This window comes from Schistocerca piceifrons, chromosome 4 (assembly GCF_021461385.2).
Source record: "Schistocerca piceifrons isolate TAMUIC-IGC-003096 chromosome 4, iqSchPice1.1, whole genome shotgun sequence".
In the NCBI taxonomy this organism is placed as follows: Eukaryota; Metazoa; Arthropoda; class Insecta; order Orthoptera; family Acrididae; genus Schistocerca; species Schistocerca piceifrons.
This window is the reverse complement of record NC_060141.1, coordinates 376,454,832-376,476,533: the sequence shown is the minus strand read 5'-3', so window position 1 is coordinate 376,476,533 and position 21,702 is coordinate 376,454,832. Positions and strand designations below refer to the sequence as shown.

Sequence of the window (21,702 nt, the reverse complement as noted above, 5' to 3'; positions counted from 1 at the left end):
GGGCAGCACGTACAACTCGGCTATGCCGTGCATGTCAACACCTTACGCATGCGCTGTTGGATGCCAGTACATTTTGCATGTGTGAGATTCGACATAAATACCGCGACTGCACCTGGGCTCTTCAGTAGTTGTGTACTCACCTGATGATGGCCGGACGTCTCTGGGCTGAAATATCGTGGCAGAATGTCGACGGGATCCGGCTGCATACCCGGAAATTATTAGAAGACTACTGTAGCTGCTGGTGTGACCCAGTTGAGCATGCTTCATGCTGGCTGAAACTGGCACTGCATCTTTACAGGAACATTTCTCACAGTCTGGATGACTTCAGGAAGGTCACTGTAAAAGATCTGGACAAGCTTGAGCAGCAACATCTCGACCAAATGAATGGTATGCAAGGTAGTTCCAATTGTGTTACAATGCATGGGGTGAAGCAACACTGTTTTGAGTGTTCCCAGCAACTGCTTTTTAGTTCACAAATGTGCAATGATGTGTAGTTTCTAACTGATTGCCTTTCTTTTAGTTGTTTTATTTTTATATCAGGGTAATTGTACAACCCACCACCCCCACCCCCTGCCAAAAAAGAAGCTTATTCTTTCATTTCCTTCTGCCATTGAATCTAATCCCACACATATTTACAGATATGTAGCTGATACAAAACATTTTCCCAACATTTTATTAACACTGAACCCTGGTGGCTCATACCAGTCACACACTACCTTTTAGGGCATCTACTAATAAGCACATGGTCTGTAATATGATTGAATATCTGCCAGACATCTTCCACAGAGTGAATATTTGCTGCTGACTGCTCAAGAAGTTTCTAATGATTTTCCTATAACACTTGTTAAGTAGGAACACAGAGCTACTCTAAATGATTAATTTATTTTGAAAGCTCTATATTTTCCAAAGTATTACATGTACAAATTGATGCATGAATAAAACTGTAAACCCACCAAGTTTGCATTTTGCACTCTACAAATGACTCGGAGTGCCCCTCTGGTCACACAACACACTTGCAAGTGATAATGAAGTTCATTCCATACCTTACGTAACATCATCATATCAGTGGCCATCAGAGGACCATTAACGTGTTCTCATAGCTGTTCCAGTGTTCTTGGCAGTGGAGGTACGTAAACATGGTCCTTGAAGGACCCCCCATAGGAAAAAGTCACAAAATGTTAGGTCAGGAGACCTTGGGGGCCAAGGAACAGAGCCACACCACCTTCACCACTATGCCAATCCAATGCTCATTGTATAGGTAGGGATACATCGTTGTTGCGATGAGGGGGTGCCCCATCTTGTTGGAAAGTTCAACATATCAAGATAAGAAGTGCCTGTCACATAAGAAAAACAAGCAGTACAGCTTCACCTGTGACATTACACAGAAAAAATTAACCTTCGGTGAATCTTGTTCATGTGCCAAAATTTTGTGAGGTTTTACAGTGGCCCACACTCTCACATTGTGCTGATTTACCTTTTCCAGATAAATGGCAGGTTGCTTCATCACTGAACACACAAAAACTCTTTTCTTGCTTTCTCACCATTTTGTGAAGACGCTGTATTATTACACTGGTGTGTACAATGCAAACTCAGTGAGTTTATGGTTCTATTCATGCATCAGTAGTATAATACTTTGTAAAATATAGAACTCTGAAAACAAATGAATCATTTAGAATAGCCCTATGAGTTTGTACCTTGCTTAACTTTTTATTCATCATTAATCAGTGATTTAAATAAATTTCAAGAAAAACATTTAATATAGCATTGCAAGATTCTTTGTCCCTGCTTCTTGTTCTAAGTACATTTCTCTCCCAACTACAGCAATCCCCTATGACTGTGGCATGGTTGGGGAATTTACACATGATATTCTTCATTTCCATGTGACCATAATTGTCACATAAACTACTTATTATAGCCAACACATTTAAATCACAAAGTTTTTGGTCCTAAAAACAATGCCCATTGCACCATGACCTTCAATTCATTTTGCTGGAAACATTAGTGTGAGAAATAATGCAGAGCTGGATATTTCCTGATGGAGACCTGTGAACAGTCACTGCTAATAACTTGTGTGTTTCCAGATCGGCTATACTGACACAGCTATAAAAGAGCTTCTAAACTCTGTGTATATTATTTTTCTGGGCTTGGACCCCATGTAAGGGTTGCGTGTATACAGGTGTTTCCCCATTTTCTTCAGTACTTCTGCTGTAATGTGACATTACCTCGTGTCCATCTAGATGTGTGTGTTAACATCAGTGATTTACACATGATATTCTTATAAGCACAACGTATCAGCTGACATTGCATATGTTCTTCCATTTCATGTTAGCAGTTCATACATTTTCTTTCAGCTTTTATATATGTTTACTGAACACACTAAATGAGAATTCTTTGAGATCCAAGATTTTGTCCAACTTGCAGTTTTATGCTTTGCTATTAGGTTTCAACTGTAGGTACACTTACTCTGCAGCTCTGTCTGTCGGAAGAATTTACCTTAAAACAGGTGTAGTGAAAATATGGAAAATTGCTTCAATATTATTGATACTATTATTGTAAGACTGGATGTAGCAGTGACGCATGTAAGTATTGTCGTACAAGAATACGCAGATGCAGACTATATCACTTTTTATGCTACCAAATGAAAAACCCATTCTCCTGAGCAACTCTCCAGCTCTGTGTTAATATTTCCCAAAGAACAATCAACACTTATTACAGCACAGAAAGTGTGACACAATCTTCACATTAGTATGAGAAGTATTCTCAGAAATGTTTCTGGTGTCATCTAGAGATGTATATTGGGATTACAGTTCAGACTGTTGTCTGCAACCCCAGGTAATATATGGTGTACTGTACTGTGGTCTTTCCCTAAAAAGCCTCAATCACAGGTTACATCAATGAACCCTATATTTGGCTCCTAGTTACTTGGTAATAATTACTCAAAGTAATAATAACAATAGCTTCCCTTTTCATGTGGTTACTTCTCACTTTGCAGACCATAAACTTTTGCTTTGAAGTGTCACTTCAGTATAATGTCTATTTACATATCAGCTTATAATGGACTAATCAAATATGTTTGTTCCTCTTACTGTTGTGATCACATTAAAAGTTTCTAAACTACTTTCCTAATGGAGTGCTTAGTTAACAATCGTATCCGTGAAGGAAAACATATTACTGTTTTTGTCTTACATAATTTTGTGTGGCAAGCCTTTCGATTGAACACCTCTTTGGCGAGTTACATGTCCTGAACCTACCCCAGTAATCCTACCAGGGAAAGTGGACGTACAGTTTATGATGCAATTCGAATAACATGTTGTTCATGGCAAATATTCACAGTTAATTTTATTGAAGAGTAAAAGGTTGCTTAGAGGCAGACAGAAAAGTTTCTGTCATATGACTGGGATTTGATCCCACAACCGCTCAGTTTTCAGACACACACTATATTCTGTCTTCAAGGGTTGGGGTTGGGTTGTTTGGGGGAAGAGACCAAACAGCGAGGTCATCGGTCTCATCGGATTAGGGAAGGAAGTTGGCCATGCCCTTTCAAAGGATCCATCCCGGCATTTGCGCCTGGAGTGAGTTAGAGAAATTACGGAAAACCTAAAGCAGGATGGCCAAATGCGGGATTGAACTGTCGTCCTCCCGAATGCGAGTCCAGTGTGCTAGCCACTGCGCCACCTCGCTCGGTGACACACACTATACCACTAGACCTGACTATTGCCTTACAAAATAAGCCATCTTTCAGAACACACAGAGTCTGTATAAAAAGTATCGGGAACAATTTTTTCCTGACCTGACTGTACAGTGCACTGCACTATAACCATTCATGTTCAATGATGGGAGAGGTATGGCCTTCAAAATACACCAATCACCAGTCACATGCAAGTGTTCATTGAGGAGAGATGGTGTTTTTAGTGGAACCTTGTCAAGTTAATTGGTGCAAGTGCAAAATGCAGTGAACGATTGAACGGCAGTACACCATCAAATTTTGTGTTGGTCTGGGAAATCAGATATGGAGACATCGGCCATGATTTGCCAAGTGTTCAACTATGAAAGCATCTCACAAACTGAAATTTTTTAATTGTCATAGAGGGAGACCAAGAGACGAATACACCAAGGAGATTCAGAAGGATGTAGGTTGCAGTAGGTACTGGGAGATGAAGAAGCTTGCACAGGATAGAGTAGCATGGAGAGCTGCATCAAACCAGTCTCAGGACTGAAGACCACAACAACAACAACAACAACAACAACAACAACAAGCCCTTCAAAGACAGCCGAGAGAGTGTGGAGTACGAGCCCCATGCCGGACAGACATTGACACCTAGAACTGACAGCAATGTGCTCGGTGTGCTTGAAGAACTGAATTCATACTATAAGTTAAGTGTGTGCATCGTTGCAGATGCAGTTGTCATTGATAAGATAGTACACACCATTATCACTGAAGATTTGGTGATGCGAAAAATCTCTGCTAAACTTGTCCCTACGGTCTTGACATACGACCAAAAACAGAGGCCAGTGTCTGCTTGTGAAGATCTTTCGTAATTTGTTGAAGACCCAGGCTTTTTGGACAACATAATCTTGGGAGACAAAACTTGGACGTTGAAATACGACCTGGAAACAAAGCAGCAAAGTTCCGAATGGCACACTGCTCCATCGCCTCATCTGAAAAGGGCTTGAATGAGCAGATCCAGAGTGAAAGCAATGCCATTGTTTTCTCTGATGCTACGTGAGTGATCCACTACAAATTTGTACGTGAAGGGCAGACTGTGGATGGTGCTTTTTACCTAGAAGTGCTAAGAAGACAAGAGGAGTGTCAACCGGGAGAGGCCAGCCATTGCCAGAAATTGGAAACTGCATCACAACAATGCACCCAGCCATGTATGCTCCAAGGTGACCAACCGCCTGATGATAAACAGCATCACGATGATTCCCCAATCCCCTTACAGTCCCAACTTGGCACCAGCTGACTACACATCACTATGGGGACCCTGAGTGCTGTCACGGAATCTTGCACCCATACTCTTAAGATCCTTTCGGAATCCACCTATCAGGTAGCCTTAAAGTTGTGGAAAAGCTGCTGGCAAAAGTGTTTCAACACTCAAGAGCTGTACTTCGAAGAATTTTAAGTCATTGTACCAGTGTCTTGAATAAATCCATTTTTCCAAAACTTTTCCATGTACTTTTTATACAAAACCTGTATGTTTGTCACCCAGTGCTAACATTATAGGACTGTTGGACAGTAATGTTGTTACATAACACTATTCCCCGACACAATACAAGGAATTTACTGTTAGCTACATATGAAAATGAGACATTCTTCTGTTAATGAATGTTAGTATGGATGCTGTTGTTAATGTTTTCAACACAATCAAAATTCTGAAGACACTAATCTAATAATAAGAGGACAATGTAAGTTGTATATGTTTGTGATATGTTTGTTACATTACAGTCTGACCCCTCTTTTCTGAGTGAAGATATTGCATGTTGCATAAACTGGCAATAACATGCGGGTAGAGAAAAATATGCATGTTTTCTGTTCAGTTTATACACAGTGCAGAAAACATTTATGAGATCTGTCACTTATTCACTCATTTCTGTCTCGCAAAATATGCTTCACTTCCTACATTTCTTTGTCAGGGATCATACAGTAGGGAGCTTAATGTAGCGTGATGTCATTACTACTGTGCTAGCAATATGTAGATGACCTCAGAGGACGACTGTCACATAACATTCCAGCAGGCCTTCATTGTCTTAAAGACAGCAATTAAAAAAATGTCAGTCAGTCTGATTATCTTCTAGTATATTTCTTAGGTTTTTCTGTGTGTGCTTAGCTTTTTATTAACACCTTTTTAAGTAGATTGTTAAGTATTCTAATATTTGTACCTTGTGTTGTTTATTTTGAGAGTGTGTGTACTGTTTGTATATCGCTGAAAGTTCTCTTTTTTGTTGGCATCATTTTTCAGGACTGCCTGTGTGGATTAATGGCTAATAAAGCTCACTAATATAAGGTTTTTTTTCTAGTGAGAACCTATTTTTTTTCTCTAAGTTAAGTCAGGTTTGCGAAGACCTTTGAAGTACGAAGCTGCAACAGTGACATGAAAGTCACAGAAGTAGCATAAAATTGAAAATTGGTGTTTCACATGAGAATTCCATCCACTACTTCCTCCTGTAAATAAACTTAGTATAGACTTTCCTTTGTGATGATTTAAAATGAATACTGCAAATTTAACTAACATTTAATCTTTTTTCATCTTTTTCAGTTCCTCGTTGCAGAACTGAATACGTTTTACTTGAAGTTTGTGATGTGGATTCCACCAGAACACTACTTTAACCTTGTACGCTTGTTTTTCATATTACTTTGGGGTGCTGTATCAATGCGGGAAGTCTTCCAGTATTTGGATGATCCGTGAGTGCATATAGCTGTTACATTTTTTTAAAGCAGTTTCTAACTGCAGTTACATGTACTTGTGTGACGAATATTTTTTTCCCATGAGTTCATTTCTGTGTAAACCTTTTGTTAAAAATGGATAGGCTGTATGCTCTGCTGAAAATGTATAATCTGAGATTAGTTTGTGGTTTACAGCCTCATTTAAGTTTGTAGCAGATATGCGTGGAATTCTGCAACAAGTATGTATGCCATTAAATTAGAAGAACTTGGACATAGGCACAGAAAGCCTGAAGTAAAAACAGAGACAAGATATCCAGTTATCCACACACACACACACACACACACACACACACACACACACACACACACAGAGTCTCTCTCTCTCTCTCTCTCTCTCTCTCTCTCTCTCTCTCTCTCTCTCTCTCTCTCGAATTAACAATAATAGCAGATCCCAATCAGAGTGCACTACATAATCTGTAGAGTCCACAAAAGCAAAATATGTCTCCAGTCAGAAACCAACTCATTCCTCTTCATTGTTATTGTAATTTGTTGTTTTTACATTGAAATAGGTTGTTTTTGCCTCTGATATTCCAAATCTGTTTTGACTTTTGATAGTTCTGTGTAAGCAAAGGAGTTTGTTTCCAGCTAAACTGCTATGATGGGCATGTCCTTGTAAAGTGTATGGTGATGCAGTTGGTGCTCCCATTGCCCAAATGAGGTGTAATGAGTTTATATATTTTTAGCACTGTACTTGTGTTTACCAGCAGTATTTAGAGCCAATGTATTGAGTTTTATGTGAGCATACAGAGTTTCTAGGAAAACTTTTACTTGCTAAACATGACAGTGGTCAAGAAGGTAGATGTAATAATACAGACAATGGGGAATTAAAGAGGAATAGAAATGTGATTGCTGAGCTTAAATCAATCTAGTGCACACACTGTAAATAACACTAGAGTGGCAGCAGCTGCACAAACAAAGGATTTGTGGTTGAAGTGCTTTTGCCACACTTCTTGTAAATCAGGTGATTTCAAAGAATAGGATTCACTAGTGCAAAGAATACAGCATTTGGGCTGCAGAGCAATGAAACTTTTGGTCGATTTATTCTCCTTTTTGCTGTTCCCTACTGGAGAATGTGTCAATGTTCAGGATGGTTATAATGGAACTTTCCTTGCTTGAGCCAGTGTAGATGGATAATTATTTACCATATGGATAATCAACTTTATAGGAATGATATTCACGCTGTGCACTCCAGTGGTTGTGTTGTTAGTAGTGTTCATGTCATTACTTGTCGTTATGTGCTGGTACTGGAACAGCAATGTAGGATTGAAATACAAGCATCAGTGTGCATTACAGTTCTGCACAGTCAACATAGGTCTGGGGAAGGTAAGCGTGGTTTCACTCATAAAGTTTTAGTGGTCCTCTTTCTGCACAGGGTTGAAGAACGTGACTTGGAAATTCAAATTAACGGGTGATTTGTGAATTGCTCCTGGGAGAGGCCGATGGGCTATTGCATCACAAATTGTTGAAGTTATTTTTGGCATAGCTGAGAATTCTGGATGCAGTGTGTGATCTTCAAGCAGTGCTCGAGCTGTGTCATGACAGATTAACTTTCCATAGTCACCGTGCAAAAAGTGGTGCAAAGAATTGTGAAATGGTGTGTCCAGTGCAGTTACAGGGTTTCATGGATGCAGATAGTCATCAGATTGAGCAACATTTGTAACCTGGAAAGTAAATATGGTACACAATCAATAAATATTGCCTTGTCATGTGGAAATTAAAATGTCTCTTTCAATTGTTTATTCATTATTTCTCTTCTGTGTGTTCTTACAGAGGTTTCTACAATGTTTCATTGTTTTATGATCACTCGTTTTTCATGGGGGCCCTTTTCAAGTAGCAAAAGTTTAATTACAATTACCCTGTGTGAAGAACATAATGTGAAGCATAGAATTGAAACAGGATTTCTTTCACTCATGTAAGTGGATGAGCAACACCTGCACCATTGAATATAGTCTTTCAAAATTATTTCAAAAGCCCTCATTACCATTCCATTCTAGATATGACAGAAATCAAGCTTCAGAAATGAGGTATTCATATTATTTGGTCCAACTGCATTTTACTCCTTTTAGTAGCTGCTTAATAATGTAGGAGGTTGGCTAATGCACTTGTGGTCATGTACTGCAGAGTGATTCAGTGATACTGAAAGAACGTTTTTATAACCAAAGATCTATTTTGTTATCATTCTATGCAAAACCTAAACAAAATACATACTTGCTATCCTCAAGACACATTTAATTAATTTGTAGCTTATGTTTGAATACTGAGAAAAAGTATTTGGTACATTATATTACTTGCAAGAACTGGACAGTGTTTGTATTGTGATTTTTGAGAGCACAGTTAAAAGGTATGAGTTTCTTGAGACACTATTAATGGTACAGGTATGAAGCACTAATAACTTTACATAGTGTGACTTCACAAAACCAAATGAACATTCTCCTGACATTTAGCAAGCCATTTTTTGTTAGGTGACAATGATGTTGTCTATTTTGATTGTTGTTTGGTTTCAGAATCATAACTGCTGAGAGTGGTCACCATTAATGAACTTGTGGAAAAATTCTGGCTCAATTTGGAGCTGTTCTTTCAAAGTACAGCTTGCGTGTACTCAACTTTATGTTTGTAGTTGAGTTAGAAGCCAAGGCACAGATTTAGCAATGACCCTTCTCATTCCCAGATCTTTGATTAAAATTTGCTGAACTAAATGTGAAGACAAGCCAGTTAACTCTGTCATGTGTTCATAATCAGTTGTTGGTCTTCAAGCATACTCCACAAATTTAGTAGACTTTTTGTCTGTCTTAGAAATTAATAGTGTCCGGGATAAGACTTGTCGAAGTTGCCATTTTTGTAAGATTAACCCTCTGGCACATAGTGTCCACTACAGTGCACAGTTGGTAATGGTTGCTTCTTCAGTGTTTTCTATCAGGCAAATGCACACAGTCAACTGCAGTGGGCACTTCCTGCTAATGTTGTGCCCTACATGCATTTGCAGCCTCATGACTGATTGAAAATACCAGAAAAGTAACCATTGAAAGCTGTCCACTGCAGTGAAATTCATGCACCACAGGGTTAATTTTTTTTTTTCATATATCATCCGTCTAAGCTGGTTTCAACATCACAACAGTTTTGTGACTTTTTCTTGAGGATGAAGCAGAATTTCACAGCTGCATTTAGTTCACTTACACCTGCTGTTGTAAAATAAAAAAAGAAGAGAGTAAAACAGCTGCAGTGAGACTAGAGGCAGTATTGAATGTGCAAGAAGTGCACAATTCACCCGTAACAAGAAAAATGCATACTAAATAAGCATCACCTGGGACAGCACTATTTTAGGATGTATTCCTTTATACTCACTGAGTGTATCAGGAATGCTATGCTGTAAGACACTACCCTGTTGCTAGAGTAAGGTACACAGGCGTGTAGTAGCCATGCACATCATCAGAACTGGAAATAGTAAGTGGTTCTAAAACAATGAAGAATACATGCTACTATAAATCGATAAAGCAGGAGTAAGCCATTAAATATTTTGGAAGGTTGTCAGGTAAGAACAAAGGCAGTAAGTACATATTTAAGGTGGGAATGTTGGTCAGGCAAGGACATACAGAAGACATAGCTCAGCTGGTGATATTAGGAAACAACACAAGGTGGTTGAGTGATTAAATAAAAAATTAGTTAAGAGAAGAAAATTGGTTGGTTAATGGAAGAATGAGAGATAACATCAAAAAGATTGGCAGTCAAAACACGTAGCAAACAGAACACCATTAACAAATTTGTCTTGAAAAACTAATGCTCATTAAGATTTCAGTATTCTTTATTGTAAAAAATAATTAATGAACATGTGATTTTATTACACTAATGTTTTTTTTCAAAACGAGCATTGAATAGTAGAGTTAAACATGGCCAGTTTATAAATAGCACGCCAATGATTTTCTGCAAGTGAACACCAAAGAATCTTTTCGTAATGTAAAATGATTTCTTGTTAGTATTGGACACTTGCATATGTCAGTAGAAACTTCTGACTTCTGAAGAATGATTATAAGCTTGAGTTGTATATCCCTCCGAGAAAGAACGGCATGTAGTAACCTTACAGAAATGTGATTATGTGTTATTTCTCTATGATCAGATCCAGTTCTATCCTCTTCTCCTTCTCTTGCATGTTGCATTGTGTGAATTTTTATGTGGGCTCATAATAAAAAAAAATATAGTGGAATGTCATAATAAGGTGATGTAACAGCTGCTTTCTTCCATTTTTGTTCATTTTTAGTTGGTTAGACTGTGCAAGTGTCAATAAGTATGCTGTACACTCAGTAAAAATATGTAAATATCTGATGGAAGTTTTTTTTTTTTTTCCGGGCGGTGATAATGACTGGCAATGAAAACTGAGGAGCACTAAGAGCTGTGAAAGGCGATATAAAAGCTTTCGGTCACTCTTTACAAAGTGTCAAGAGAGAGGGATAAAGAAATTAGTGTACATCATAGCTGACAAGTTAGCTTTAATTAAAATGGTGGTCAGAGTAATAGGACACAAGGCAGAGAGTAAAAAAACACAGCATACCTGAGGATTATGTGTGAGTTAGACAAATGTCTGTTTTCTTACATCCAAAACTATCAGTGCCTTCTCTTTTAATCCCTTTGTGTCTTCAGTTTCAGAATTTGGTTATCGTAGTTCTAAATCTCTTAAACTACTAATACCATAAGGAAAGTTCTGACAGAATGTAAATAATTTAGGAGTAAAGGGGACCTTTCACTGAATATCAAAAGCATTGAGTTGTCAACAAACACACACAAAAGAGAAAGAAAACTTCTAGCTTTCGGAATAAATCCTTTGATGAGCTAGAGTAAAATACACATACAAAACAAAACATGTTAATGCGCGCACGCGTACACACACACACAATTTTCCCAGAATTTATGTTTTATGAAACAGTGTTCATGGAGAGAAAACTGATGTAATTGATATAAAATGACACAGGCATGGCGTTGGTCTTTAAGCGGTGTTTACAATCGTTATACATTTAAGTTTCTTGAAACTATGACACTCTAATCAAAAGATATGAATTGGTAAGAGTTGGTACAATTCGTACTTTATTTCCTTCTGCTGCCAACCCCTAATTGGCATAGTGACTGATGGGAGTAACTACATTCATTCGAGTAATGACCAATGAAAAGTTTTTAGTCTCTACTGCACATGTGCAACTTCATGACTGTTGCTCTCGTCATGATGGCTGAAAATCACATTTCATGTGTTTTGTTGTTTGGACACTTGTGTAGCGCTAGTTGACACCTGCGCATTTTTTTTTTTTTTTGTGATGTTTCACACAAAAACCTTGTGTGCGCGTGCTCTCGCAGTACCTATTTGTATGGCACCTAGATAGCAAGAGATGCAGACCATCACATATGCAACCATCACACAAAATACCTATGTAAAAATTTGCACTTGACAGTAGGAATAAATTCAAGGAAAACGCCTTTCTAAGCATCAAAAAATACATAAGTGATGCAGCATTTCATTAGTTAGATAATGAATGACACAATTGCAGACCTTTCCGAAACATCGATTGTGGTGAATGAGATTAAGTAAAGTGTTTCTACTTCCCAGACAGTTAACTAGTTCCATTTACATCAGCGGGTAAACATAGTAGGAAATTCAGGAAACCTTTATTGGATAATAAACAAGTCTCTAACAAGTATTTTCATGTCTATTATGTACCGATATCAAAATAAACTATGACAATGCGAGGGCGGATCCAATACATAACTACTACCACTTAAAAAGTTATTTCCCACATTTTACATTTTACTTCATATTTCACCATTTTTTGAAGTCTCTTGAGAAGTATAAAAGTAGGGCTTCACTGTGTGTACATGTGTGTGAATTTTAATCTGGCTCATCAAAGTATTCATTCTGAAAGCTAGCAAGTTTTCCTTCGTTTTTGTGCCTGCCTGTCGATGACTCAATGCTTCAGCTATTCGGTGAGTGGTCTCTTTCACTAAACTACTTACTTTCAAAGTCTTTCTGTAATGTTTATGTAACATATGTGAGGGATTGACTCTACAAGTATCACATTGTAGGAACCTTGTAGATTTCTTTACAAAGATTTGTATGTTTAGCTGTTATCCATGGTATTGAATTTATTTGTAGTCTCTGTGCCATCAGTCCAAATAAGATGTTAGTTATATCTAAAAACAAAGATGATGTGACTTACCGAATGAAAGCGCTGGCAGGTCGATAGACACACAAACAAACACAAACATACACATGGAAAGTTTCCCTCTATTATATTCATAAGATGTTAGTTATATTTATTCCATGAATCTGTTCACTACTTCAGTTTCTGAAAAATCTACATTATTTAGTATTATCATTTACCACTGCTATGATTGCATCATCACTACTACCACCATCATCGCCATCACAATAATTTAATTGTGTTAATTTCTGCATTTTCAGTTATTAGTAAATGCATGTTATAGACAAATTATTAGCATTTGATCTTGGCATGATTGGATGTATATTTTCTTCAACAACAATGGGAACATGTAGCCAGAAATAACAAGAGAAATATAGCTTAGGAGACAGATTTTTGTGCACAGACAGTGAAGAAATGACAAAGTTGTACTATCAGGTTGCCTGACTAAAACAGTAGAATGCAGAAGTTAATGCTATGGAAGATGCTTAGGACAGTCAAGCTTTAAAATTGTTTCTAGTATCTTTCATTATGTCTCTGTTACAGCACTTTATTATGCCTTGTCAGTTGTATAAAAACAGTTTGTACACAGAAATTCTAGTCCTTGTGTGCAGTACCACCAGTTCAACATAAACCTAACTGTGTATAAACACATTGTGTTCTTCATTGTAAATGTATGTGCCCAGCATTATGGTAGTTCTATTATTTTCAAACAACTGTTTCTGCACTTAACAAACAATTGATCTAGAGTTGAATTTTCTAGTAGTATGCTGCATCTTCTCCATAAGGTCGTGTATAAAATACTGATCTATTGAGACAGAGCCAACTGCCGTTGTGTGTGGACAGGGGTAGGGAGAGGGGGAGCAGCAGCAGGAGCAGGAGTAAAGAGAATGCTTTGTTCCTGTTGCCATGGCATAACGGGTTAGTTCAGCATGTCACTTGACTGGGATAATATCAGAAATTGTATTACCAATTTGTGTGCAGTCAAGCACACGATAAACAATATGCGCAATATCTGTGCATTTCATTACGGGCAGATCATGCATTTGTAGAGAAATTCAGAGATTCAGGCACAGAGCTTGTCATGTGCTACTGTGTCAAAAATGTATCAGAAGAACCATCATTTGGGGGAAACCATCACTAGGAGTGTCAGCTGCTGTAGCCAAACAGCATATTGATAAAAGAGGTCATCATCAAGTATTGCATATGGCAATGACAGATAGACTGGCTACAGTGAAGTATCACTCCCCATTACAATACTGGACACTAGCACTGATAACGACAGCTGCCTGTGATCAGCCAGATCATCCAGAACCAAGACCCCACTATGTGATACTGAACTGACCACCCCTATGTATCTACATTTGCTTGCCACGTCTCATAAGGCACAGAGATTAGCATGGGTACAGAAGCACTGACATTGGACACTTGAAGTTTACCTGGACTGATAAGTTGTGGTCATATTGATACTTACTGGTGATGGTGTATGACTGTATTGGAAACCACATATAGTGATGAATCCTGCCAACAGATTATCTTTCAGGCAGGTGGTGGAGGTACTCTTCTACCTCATATGATTTCATGGAATGAAATGGGTCCATCCCCCTTGACACATCTGCCATCGTCTTTTGCCAGCAATTGGTAGTGGACCTTTTAATGAGAAAAAAAAAAATTATTAAATGAATGGATGAAAATGGGGAAGAAATGGCTTTAAATATTTTTGTTATTTACTCTTTCAGTACGAACTTTGTTGCAGAACCCCTTTTTTTACGTGTGGTAATAAAAATTCGTTTAGACAGAATTAAGCACATTTAATATTACGTGAACTTTAGCAACCCTCTCATGCTGATAAATTCAAACTGACTGACTTTGAAAATTATTTAAATTAAATTTTTTACATATTTCGGCCTTGGAACATATTTTCTAGATGCAGTGGGTTTTTAAATATTTACTGAATTCTTTCCCGACGTTAGCTATGGAACACAAGACTGTCTCTGTTAGCATAAAATGGTTAAATATTGCCAAGCCGACCTGAACGTTTAATTATCATTGACAAAACACACTTCACTATACGTTTAAGTTATTTGCTTTAGAAATTGAAAGAACCAACAGATAAACAACTTCAATGTTAATTATCCGCCTATGAATGCACAAATGTAATACCAGTAATAAATTCAGTCAGCCTCAGGATCGCTGTAAAAGAAAAATATTTCGTAATTCACTGCTAATTTTACCTGCTCCCGATTTACAGGTTTGGTTAATTTTATAGCGGAACAATTTTTTAAATGAGCCGCCACTGCAAATCGTTCGCTCGCGGCACAGCCCAGCAACACCAATACACAATTTTGATAAATTATAGTGTATTTAGACCATAACAATAATTAAAATTGCACACCTTTATAATTCCTCCTCTAATGGCGGCTAAAGATAGATACAGACAAAAGAAGTCTACTCATTCATATAATGCTACGTCACAGGTTCCTCTCTCTCTCAGCTCTCGAAGAAGACAACAAAGAATGCACATTATGTAGTGCTATTTATACTATTGCTGATTATGACTATCTCTTTGTAATCTTACAACATCATTTTCCTCTGTGGCTATATTTTACATATTTTCATCCCAGATATTAACATATTTCGTAATTACATTATGAGTATAGAAATATTACAATCATAAATACATCGAGAATATTATTACAGAAAATATTACAACAACCACCAACGTCCTTTATACAAAATTGAACAATATTTTTTGTTAAACAATTACAGCACATACGAACCACTTCATAGCGGCGCACATAGTACAATTAAATGTCATTTCAGTTCATTAACAGTGTGTGTGTGTGTGTGTGTGTGTGTGTGTGTGTGTGTGTGTGTGTGTGTGCTGCCAGGGAACGTTACAACCTACTGTCTGCACATGTGGCTCTGTGTGGTTATTTACAGCACCCTGTATGTGACATGCATTTTTAACAAGAGAGGATGCTAAACCAACACAGTCAAATTATGTCAGAATGATATAAAGAACACCGTATGGATATGAGGTGGCTTATGTTGTGCATCTGGTCACATGACCCCAATCCTATTGATCACCCTCGTTCATCTGCTGCAGTACTGATGTTTATTCTACAAGTTTGGTGCTTTGTTTCTCATTGTTACTTTGTCATAAATGTTCTGTGTGTTGTCTTCTCCTTCTAGTAGAGTGGAAGAGATTTGATTGTATTGTATTGTAAATTTTAATCAGTTTGATCTCTCACTACTGGCTACATGGTTTGTGAGTTCATTCTCTTTCATTCACTTGTTTCTGACGCTCTGTGTATGGCGCTTTCCAAGACCTCTATGTGTTGGTCCTCTCTTGGTCCTTGCAAAGAAACAGTGTATTCAGTATCACACTTAGATCATTAGATTATTTGGTTTGTGATCTGTTTTCTGTTTGTTTATAGTGAAGTAGTTTGTGGCATAAATGTATTTCATTATTGAATCATGGAATATTTCACGACAGTTTCTTCTCTGTGGATCTTATGTACATGTAGTCACTGATTTGAAGAGGAGAACAAAGGGAGGAAAAAGAGACTGGGAACTGGGAAAAGGTAGCAAGCAAAGGGCGAAAAAGGGGAACGCTTGAAAAAACTCCAGTAATTCAATTAGTAAATCAGTTTGGCTTGCTATCTGTAGTGGAGGAAGGGGCTCATCCAGATGTAGTTGAGAGTAGGTTGAAGCAGAATATTAGCTTAAAGAAAAAAGGCAGATCGGGATCAAACCAGAATAGGAAAAGAAGAATTCTGCTTATAGGCAGCAGCCAAGGGAGGGGCGTGGGCCAGCAGCTTCAGGAGAAATTAGGTGCAGTGTACTAGGTCACAAGTATTGTGAAACCAAGTGCTAGCCTTAGCCAGGTGACAGAAAACTTAGATCAGCTATGCAGGGACTTTGAGAAGGAACATCAGGTAATTATAGTTGGGGAGCAGGAAACAGCCTGGCTATGAATCCAAGATACAGTATTAGGCAAGACTTGGATAAAATAGGAGCAGAAACTGAACACACAAATGTGGGGTTTGTGGAGGTCTTTCAGCACCATGATCAGCCCTGGGTAAACACTGCTGTAAGGCATGTTAACACTGAGCTGAACAGGATGCCCTCGACACGTTCCACATCATAACGGCTACCGTACTGTGCAATTGATCAATGGAACACGCATCCAACTAAGTAACTAAGCCGCTCATGCAGTTCAGCTCATACTGCACTCATCTGAAGTTAACCAGAAAATGATGTACATCAGTATGACTGCAAATCTGTATTTTAGAGTACAAAATGATGTCATCAGCTAAAACAAAACAAAAAATTTTCTCATGAAGCTTGTGGATCACATGGCATATGCCTTATTAGGCTAAAACAGTTTTGACATTGAAAAATAATTGGAGGACTCTCATTAAGTAAAAACTGAAGGCTAGTTTTGCTCTTCTACTTTGGAATGACTTGTCTGTATAACAGAGATGCGTCACCATAAAAGTAGAATACCTAATGAATATTTTCCTTCTAAGTAATACAAAGTATGTAATAGGTTTGTGAAAATGAAATTTTTCCAGCTTTCATAGCCAGCCCTACGTGTCATCTGCTAGGCACACTGTACATTTGTTTATCGTAGCAGAATCTACATCTACATCCATAATCCGCAAGCCACCTGACGGTGTGTGGCGGAGGGTACCCTGAGTACCTCTATCGGTTCTCCCTTCTATTCCAGTCTCGTATTGTTCGTGGAAAGAAGGATTGTCGGTATGCTTCTGTGTGGGCTCTAATCTCTCTGATTTTATCCTCATGGTCTCTTCGCGAGATATACGTACAAGGGAGCAATATACTGCTTGACTCTTCAGTGAAGTTATGTTCTCGAAACTTCAACAAAAACCCGTACCCAGTTACTGAGTGTCTCTCCTGCAGAGTCTTCCACTGGAGTTTATCTATCATCTCTGTAACGCTTTTGCAATTACTAAATGATCCTGTAACAAAGCGCGCTGCTCTCCGTTGGATCTTCTCTATCTCTTCAATCAACCCTATCTGGTACGGATCCCACACTGCTGAACAGTATTCAAGCAGTGGGCAAACAAGCGTACTGTAACCTACTTCCTTTGTTTTCGGATTGCATTTCCTTAGGATTCTTCCAATGAATCTCAGTCTGGCATCTGCTTTACCGACGATCAACTTTATATGATCATTCCATTTTAAATCACTCCTAATGCGTACTCCCAGATAATTTATGGAATTAACTGCTTCCAGTTGCTGACCTGCTATTTTGTAGCTAAATGATAAGGGATCTATCTTTCTATGTATTCGCAGCACATTACACTTGTCTGCATTGAGATTCAATTGCCATTCCCTGCACCATGCGTCAATTCGCTGCGGATCCTCCTGTGTTTCAGTACAATTTTCCATTGTTACAACCTCTCGATACACCACAGCATCATCTGCAAAAAGCCTCAGTGAACTTCCGATGTCATCCACAAGGTCATTTATGTATATTGTGAATAGCAACGGTCCTATGACACTCCCCTGCGGCACACCTGAAATCACTCTCACTTCGAAAGACTTCTCTCCATTGAGAATGACATGCTGCGTTCTGTTATCTAGGAACTCTTCAATCCAATCACAAAATTGGTCTGATAGTCCATACGCTCTTACTTTGTTCATTAAACGACTGTGGGGAACTGTATTGAACGCCTTGCGTAAGTCAAGAAACACGGCATCTACCTGTGAACCCGTGTCTATGGCCCTCTGAGTCTCGTGGACGAATAGCGCGAGCTGGGTTTCACACGACCGTCTTTTTCGAAACCCATGCTGATTCCTACAGAGTAGATTTCTAGTCTCCAGAAAAGTCATTATACTCAAACATAGTACATGTTCCAAAAATCTACAACTGATCGACGTTAGAGATATAGGTCTACAGTTCTGCACATCTGTTCGACGTCCCTTCTTGAAAATAGGGATGACCTCTGTCCTTTTCCAATCCTTTGGAACGCTACGTTCTTCTAGAGACCTACAGTACACTGCTGCAAGAAGGGGGGCAAGTTCCTTCGCGTACTCTGTGTAAAATCGAACTGGTATCCCATCAGGTCCAGCGGCCTTTCCTCTTTTGAGCGATTTTAATTATTTCTCTATCCCTCTGTCGTCTATTTTGATATCTACCATTTTGTCATCTGTGCGACAATCTAGAGAAGGAACTACAGTGCAGTCTTCCTCTGTGAAACAGCTTTGGAAAAAGACATTTAGCATTTCGACCTTTAGTCTGTCATCCTCTGTTTCAGTACCATTTTGGTCACAGAGTGTCTGGACATTTTGTTTTGATCCACCTACTGCTTTGACATAAGACCAAAATTTCTTAGGATTTTCTGCCAAGTTAGTACATAGAACTTTACTTTTGAATTCATTGAACACCTCCCGCATAGCCCTCCTCACACTACATTTTGCTTCGTGTAAGTTTTGTTTGTCTGCAAGGCTTTGGCTATGTTTATGTTTTTTGTGAAGTTCCTTTTGCTTCCGCAGAAGTTTTCTAACTCGGTTGTTGTACCACGGTGGCTCTTTTCCATCTCTTACGATCTTGCTTGGCACATACTCATCTAACGCATATTGTACGATTGTTTTGAACTTTGTCCACTGATCCTCAACACTATCTGTACTTGAGACAAAACTTTTGTGTTGAGCCGTCAGGTACTCTGTAATCTGCTTTTTGTCACTTTTGCTAAACAGAAAAATCTTCCTACCTTTTTTAATATTTCTATTTACGGCTGAAATCATCGATGCAATAACTGCTTTATGATCGCTGATTCCCTGTTCTGTGTTAACTGTTTCAAATAGTTTGGGTCTGTTTGTCACCAGAAGGTCTAATATGTTATCGCCACGAGTTGGTTCTCTGTTTAACTGCTCAAGGTAGTTTTCAGATAAAGCACTTTAAAAAATTTCACTGGATTCTTTGTCCCTGTGTGTCTGTGTGTGTGTGTGTGTGTGTGTGTGTGTGTGTGTGTGTGTGTGTGTTTTTCTTATTTTGCTACAAAAAGAGTAAGAGCCTAAAAGCTAGTGTGAATACTGTTTTCTGTTATGTTTATCTATGTGCCACATGTCAGTCTGCTTTAGGGGAGTGGTTGGATTTTTCTTATTTTATGTACAGTTGTATATTATGTACATTTTTCACACTGGTGCCTATTAGGTGTTGTGATTCATTAGAGTGTATTAAAGTAATTTTAGTTGAATTTTCTGTCAGTGCTTGGCAGAACGTGATGATAAAATTGGAAAAAAAAAGAGGACTTCCTAATGTTCTGCAACATTATATTTATTTCATTTGTTAAATTTTCATTTGTGCATAGTGGAACATGATAATAATATTAAAAAGGAAAAAACTTCATAATGCTGTGCAAAATTATATTTATTTGATTACGAACCAGCTTTTGACTTCTCAGACCATCTTCAGGTGACAACTGAATGTTACAAACATAGATAAACATAGTGTACAACACAGATACTATTTGCACAGAAGATAGGGAAATGACAGTGTTTACATAGGAAAACATTACAGTAATTACATTAACTAAAAAATAGAGGCAAAAAAAGTTTTTGTGTGGAGATACATTTAATAAATGATGAGAAATATTATAAATTTACAGTTTGAATCCAGTATTTGTAAAAAAACTTAATTTACCAAAGGAGAAAATGGAAATTCAATCTGATCATTTAATACTAGGGTGGGCATTCTGCATCATGTGTTTGTTGATTTCCAGTAGGGTCATCTTTCTGTTTTTCTTGACAAATTGTAAAACATCACTTTCTACATCATATGAACAGTTGGTTTTCTGCTATAAGATATCATCAAAAGTCAAATCTTTGTTCCTTAATCACCTGCTTCTCTCATGTTCACATAGCCCAATTCCCACAGCTCTGTCTGATGGGCCAGTATGCACTTTTTCACTTGCAACTGATTTTATATACACCATTCTGTGTTAATGTCAGCATTAAATCAAAGTGTAATTTATCAGCTCCAATGAGAGCTATCCACATCAGTGAGCGAATGTGGACAATATGAAGCTGGTACAGAATATGTGATAACATAAGTTCACATTTAAAAGTTTGTCACTTGCTTATTACGACCGTCACACAGCCATGCAATTTCAGCAGTTTAGATCATGATATGCATGAAGATGTAAATGCAACTGTTCACCAAATGTATCTCTGCCAAGAAGAAAAACTGTTGCAGTTAACAAAATATAAACCACTGAGAACACCTGCCCGTAAACAACTGTTTGCTCATCAGATAACAAACTTATCAAATGTACCAGTTACTGAGGATTAGCTCAAAGTGTTAAATAAAGGTATTAAATATGCTCCATCACGCATGGTTTCTGAAAAACAGCTAGATGTGCTAAAACTGGATCTCGTGCTCATGATAGGTGATGATGCTTCTAAAAAAACATTTAGTAGCCCATGATTTAAAAGCTACTGCTGCTTCTAGTGACAAACTCTTACGCAATGAAATCAGTACATAAAGCAAGTTTAAAAGGAATATAATCTTCAGCAATGTAATTGTCAAGCGAATAAATCGAGCTGTTTAGTTCTTTTGAACAAAGGAAGTATTATAGTCAGTCTGATGGCCTAGCTATGGGTTCACGTCTTAGTCCTATACTATCTGAAATTTTTGTGGTCAATTTCAAATAAATTTTCTTACAGAAAGAGCCATTGAATTGTAAAATTAAGTACTGGTTCAGATATGTCGATGAATTGCTGTGTGTGTGTGTGTGTGGAGCAGTACCACTAGACAGTTAAATACATTACTACAGCATTTTGACCGAGCGGGGTGGCGCAGTGGTTAGACACTGGACTCGCATTCGGGAGGACGACAGTTCAATCCCGCGTCCGGCCATTCTGATTTAGGTTTTCCGTGATTTCCCTCAATCACTCCAGGCAAATGCCGGGATGGTTCCTCTGAAAGGGCACGGCCGACTTCCTTCCCAATCCTTCCTAATCCGATGAGACCGATGACCACGCTGTCTGGTCTCCTTCCCCAAACCGACCAACCAACCAACTACAGCATTTAAACTCACAATTCAG

At 38.2% G+C, this 21,702-nt stretch overlaps 1 protein-coding gene across 2 annotated transcripts in view; it reads left to right on the top strand.

Moving 5' to 3' along the window:
- The window catches only part of LOC124795350 (phosphatidylserine synthase 2-like), a 232,675-nt gene that overhangs the window by 105,496 nt on the left and 105,477 nt on the right, over positions 1–21,702 (top strand). For both annotated transcript variants that reach the window (XR_007016680.1, XM_047259338.1), the window contains exon 8: positions 6,258–6,403. Coding sequence is in view for 1 of the 2 variants with exons in the window: in XM_047259338.1 (XP_047115294.1) it covers positions 6,258–6,403 (146 nt within the window). In the remaining variant the exon portion in view is untranslated. The remainder of the gene's footprint in view (positions 1–6,257; positions 6,404–21,702) is intronic.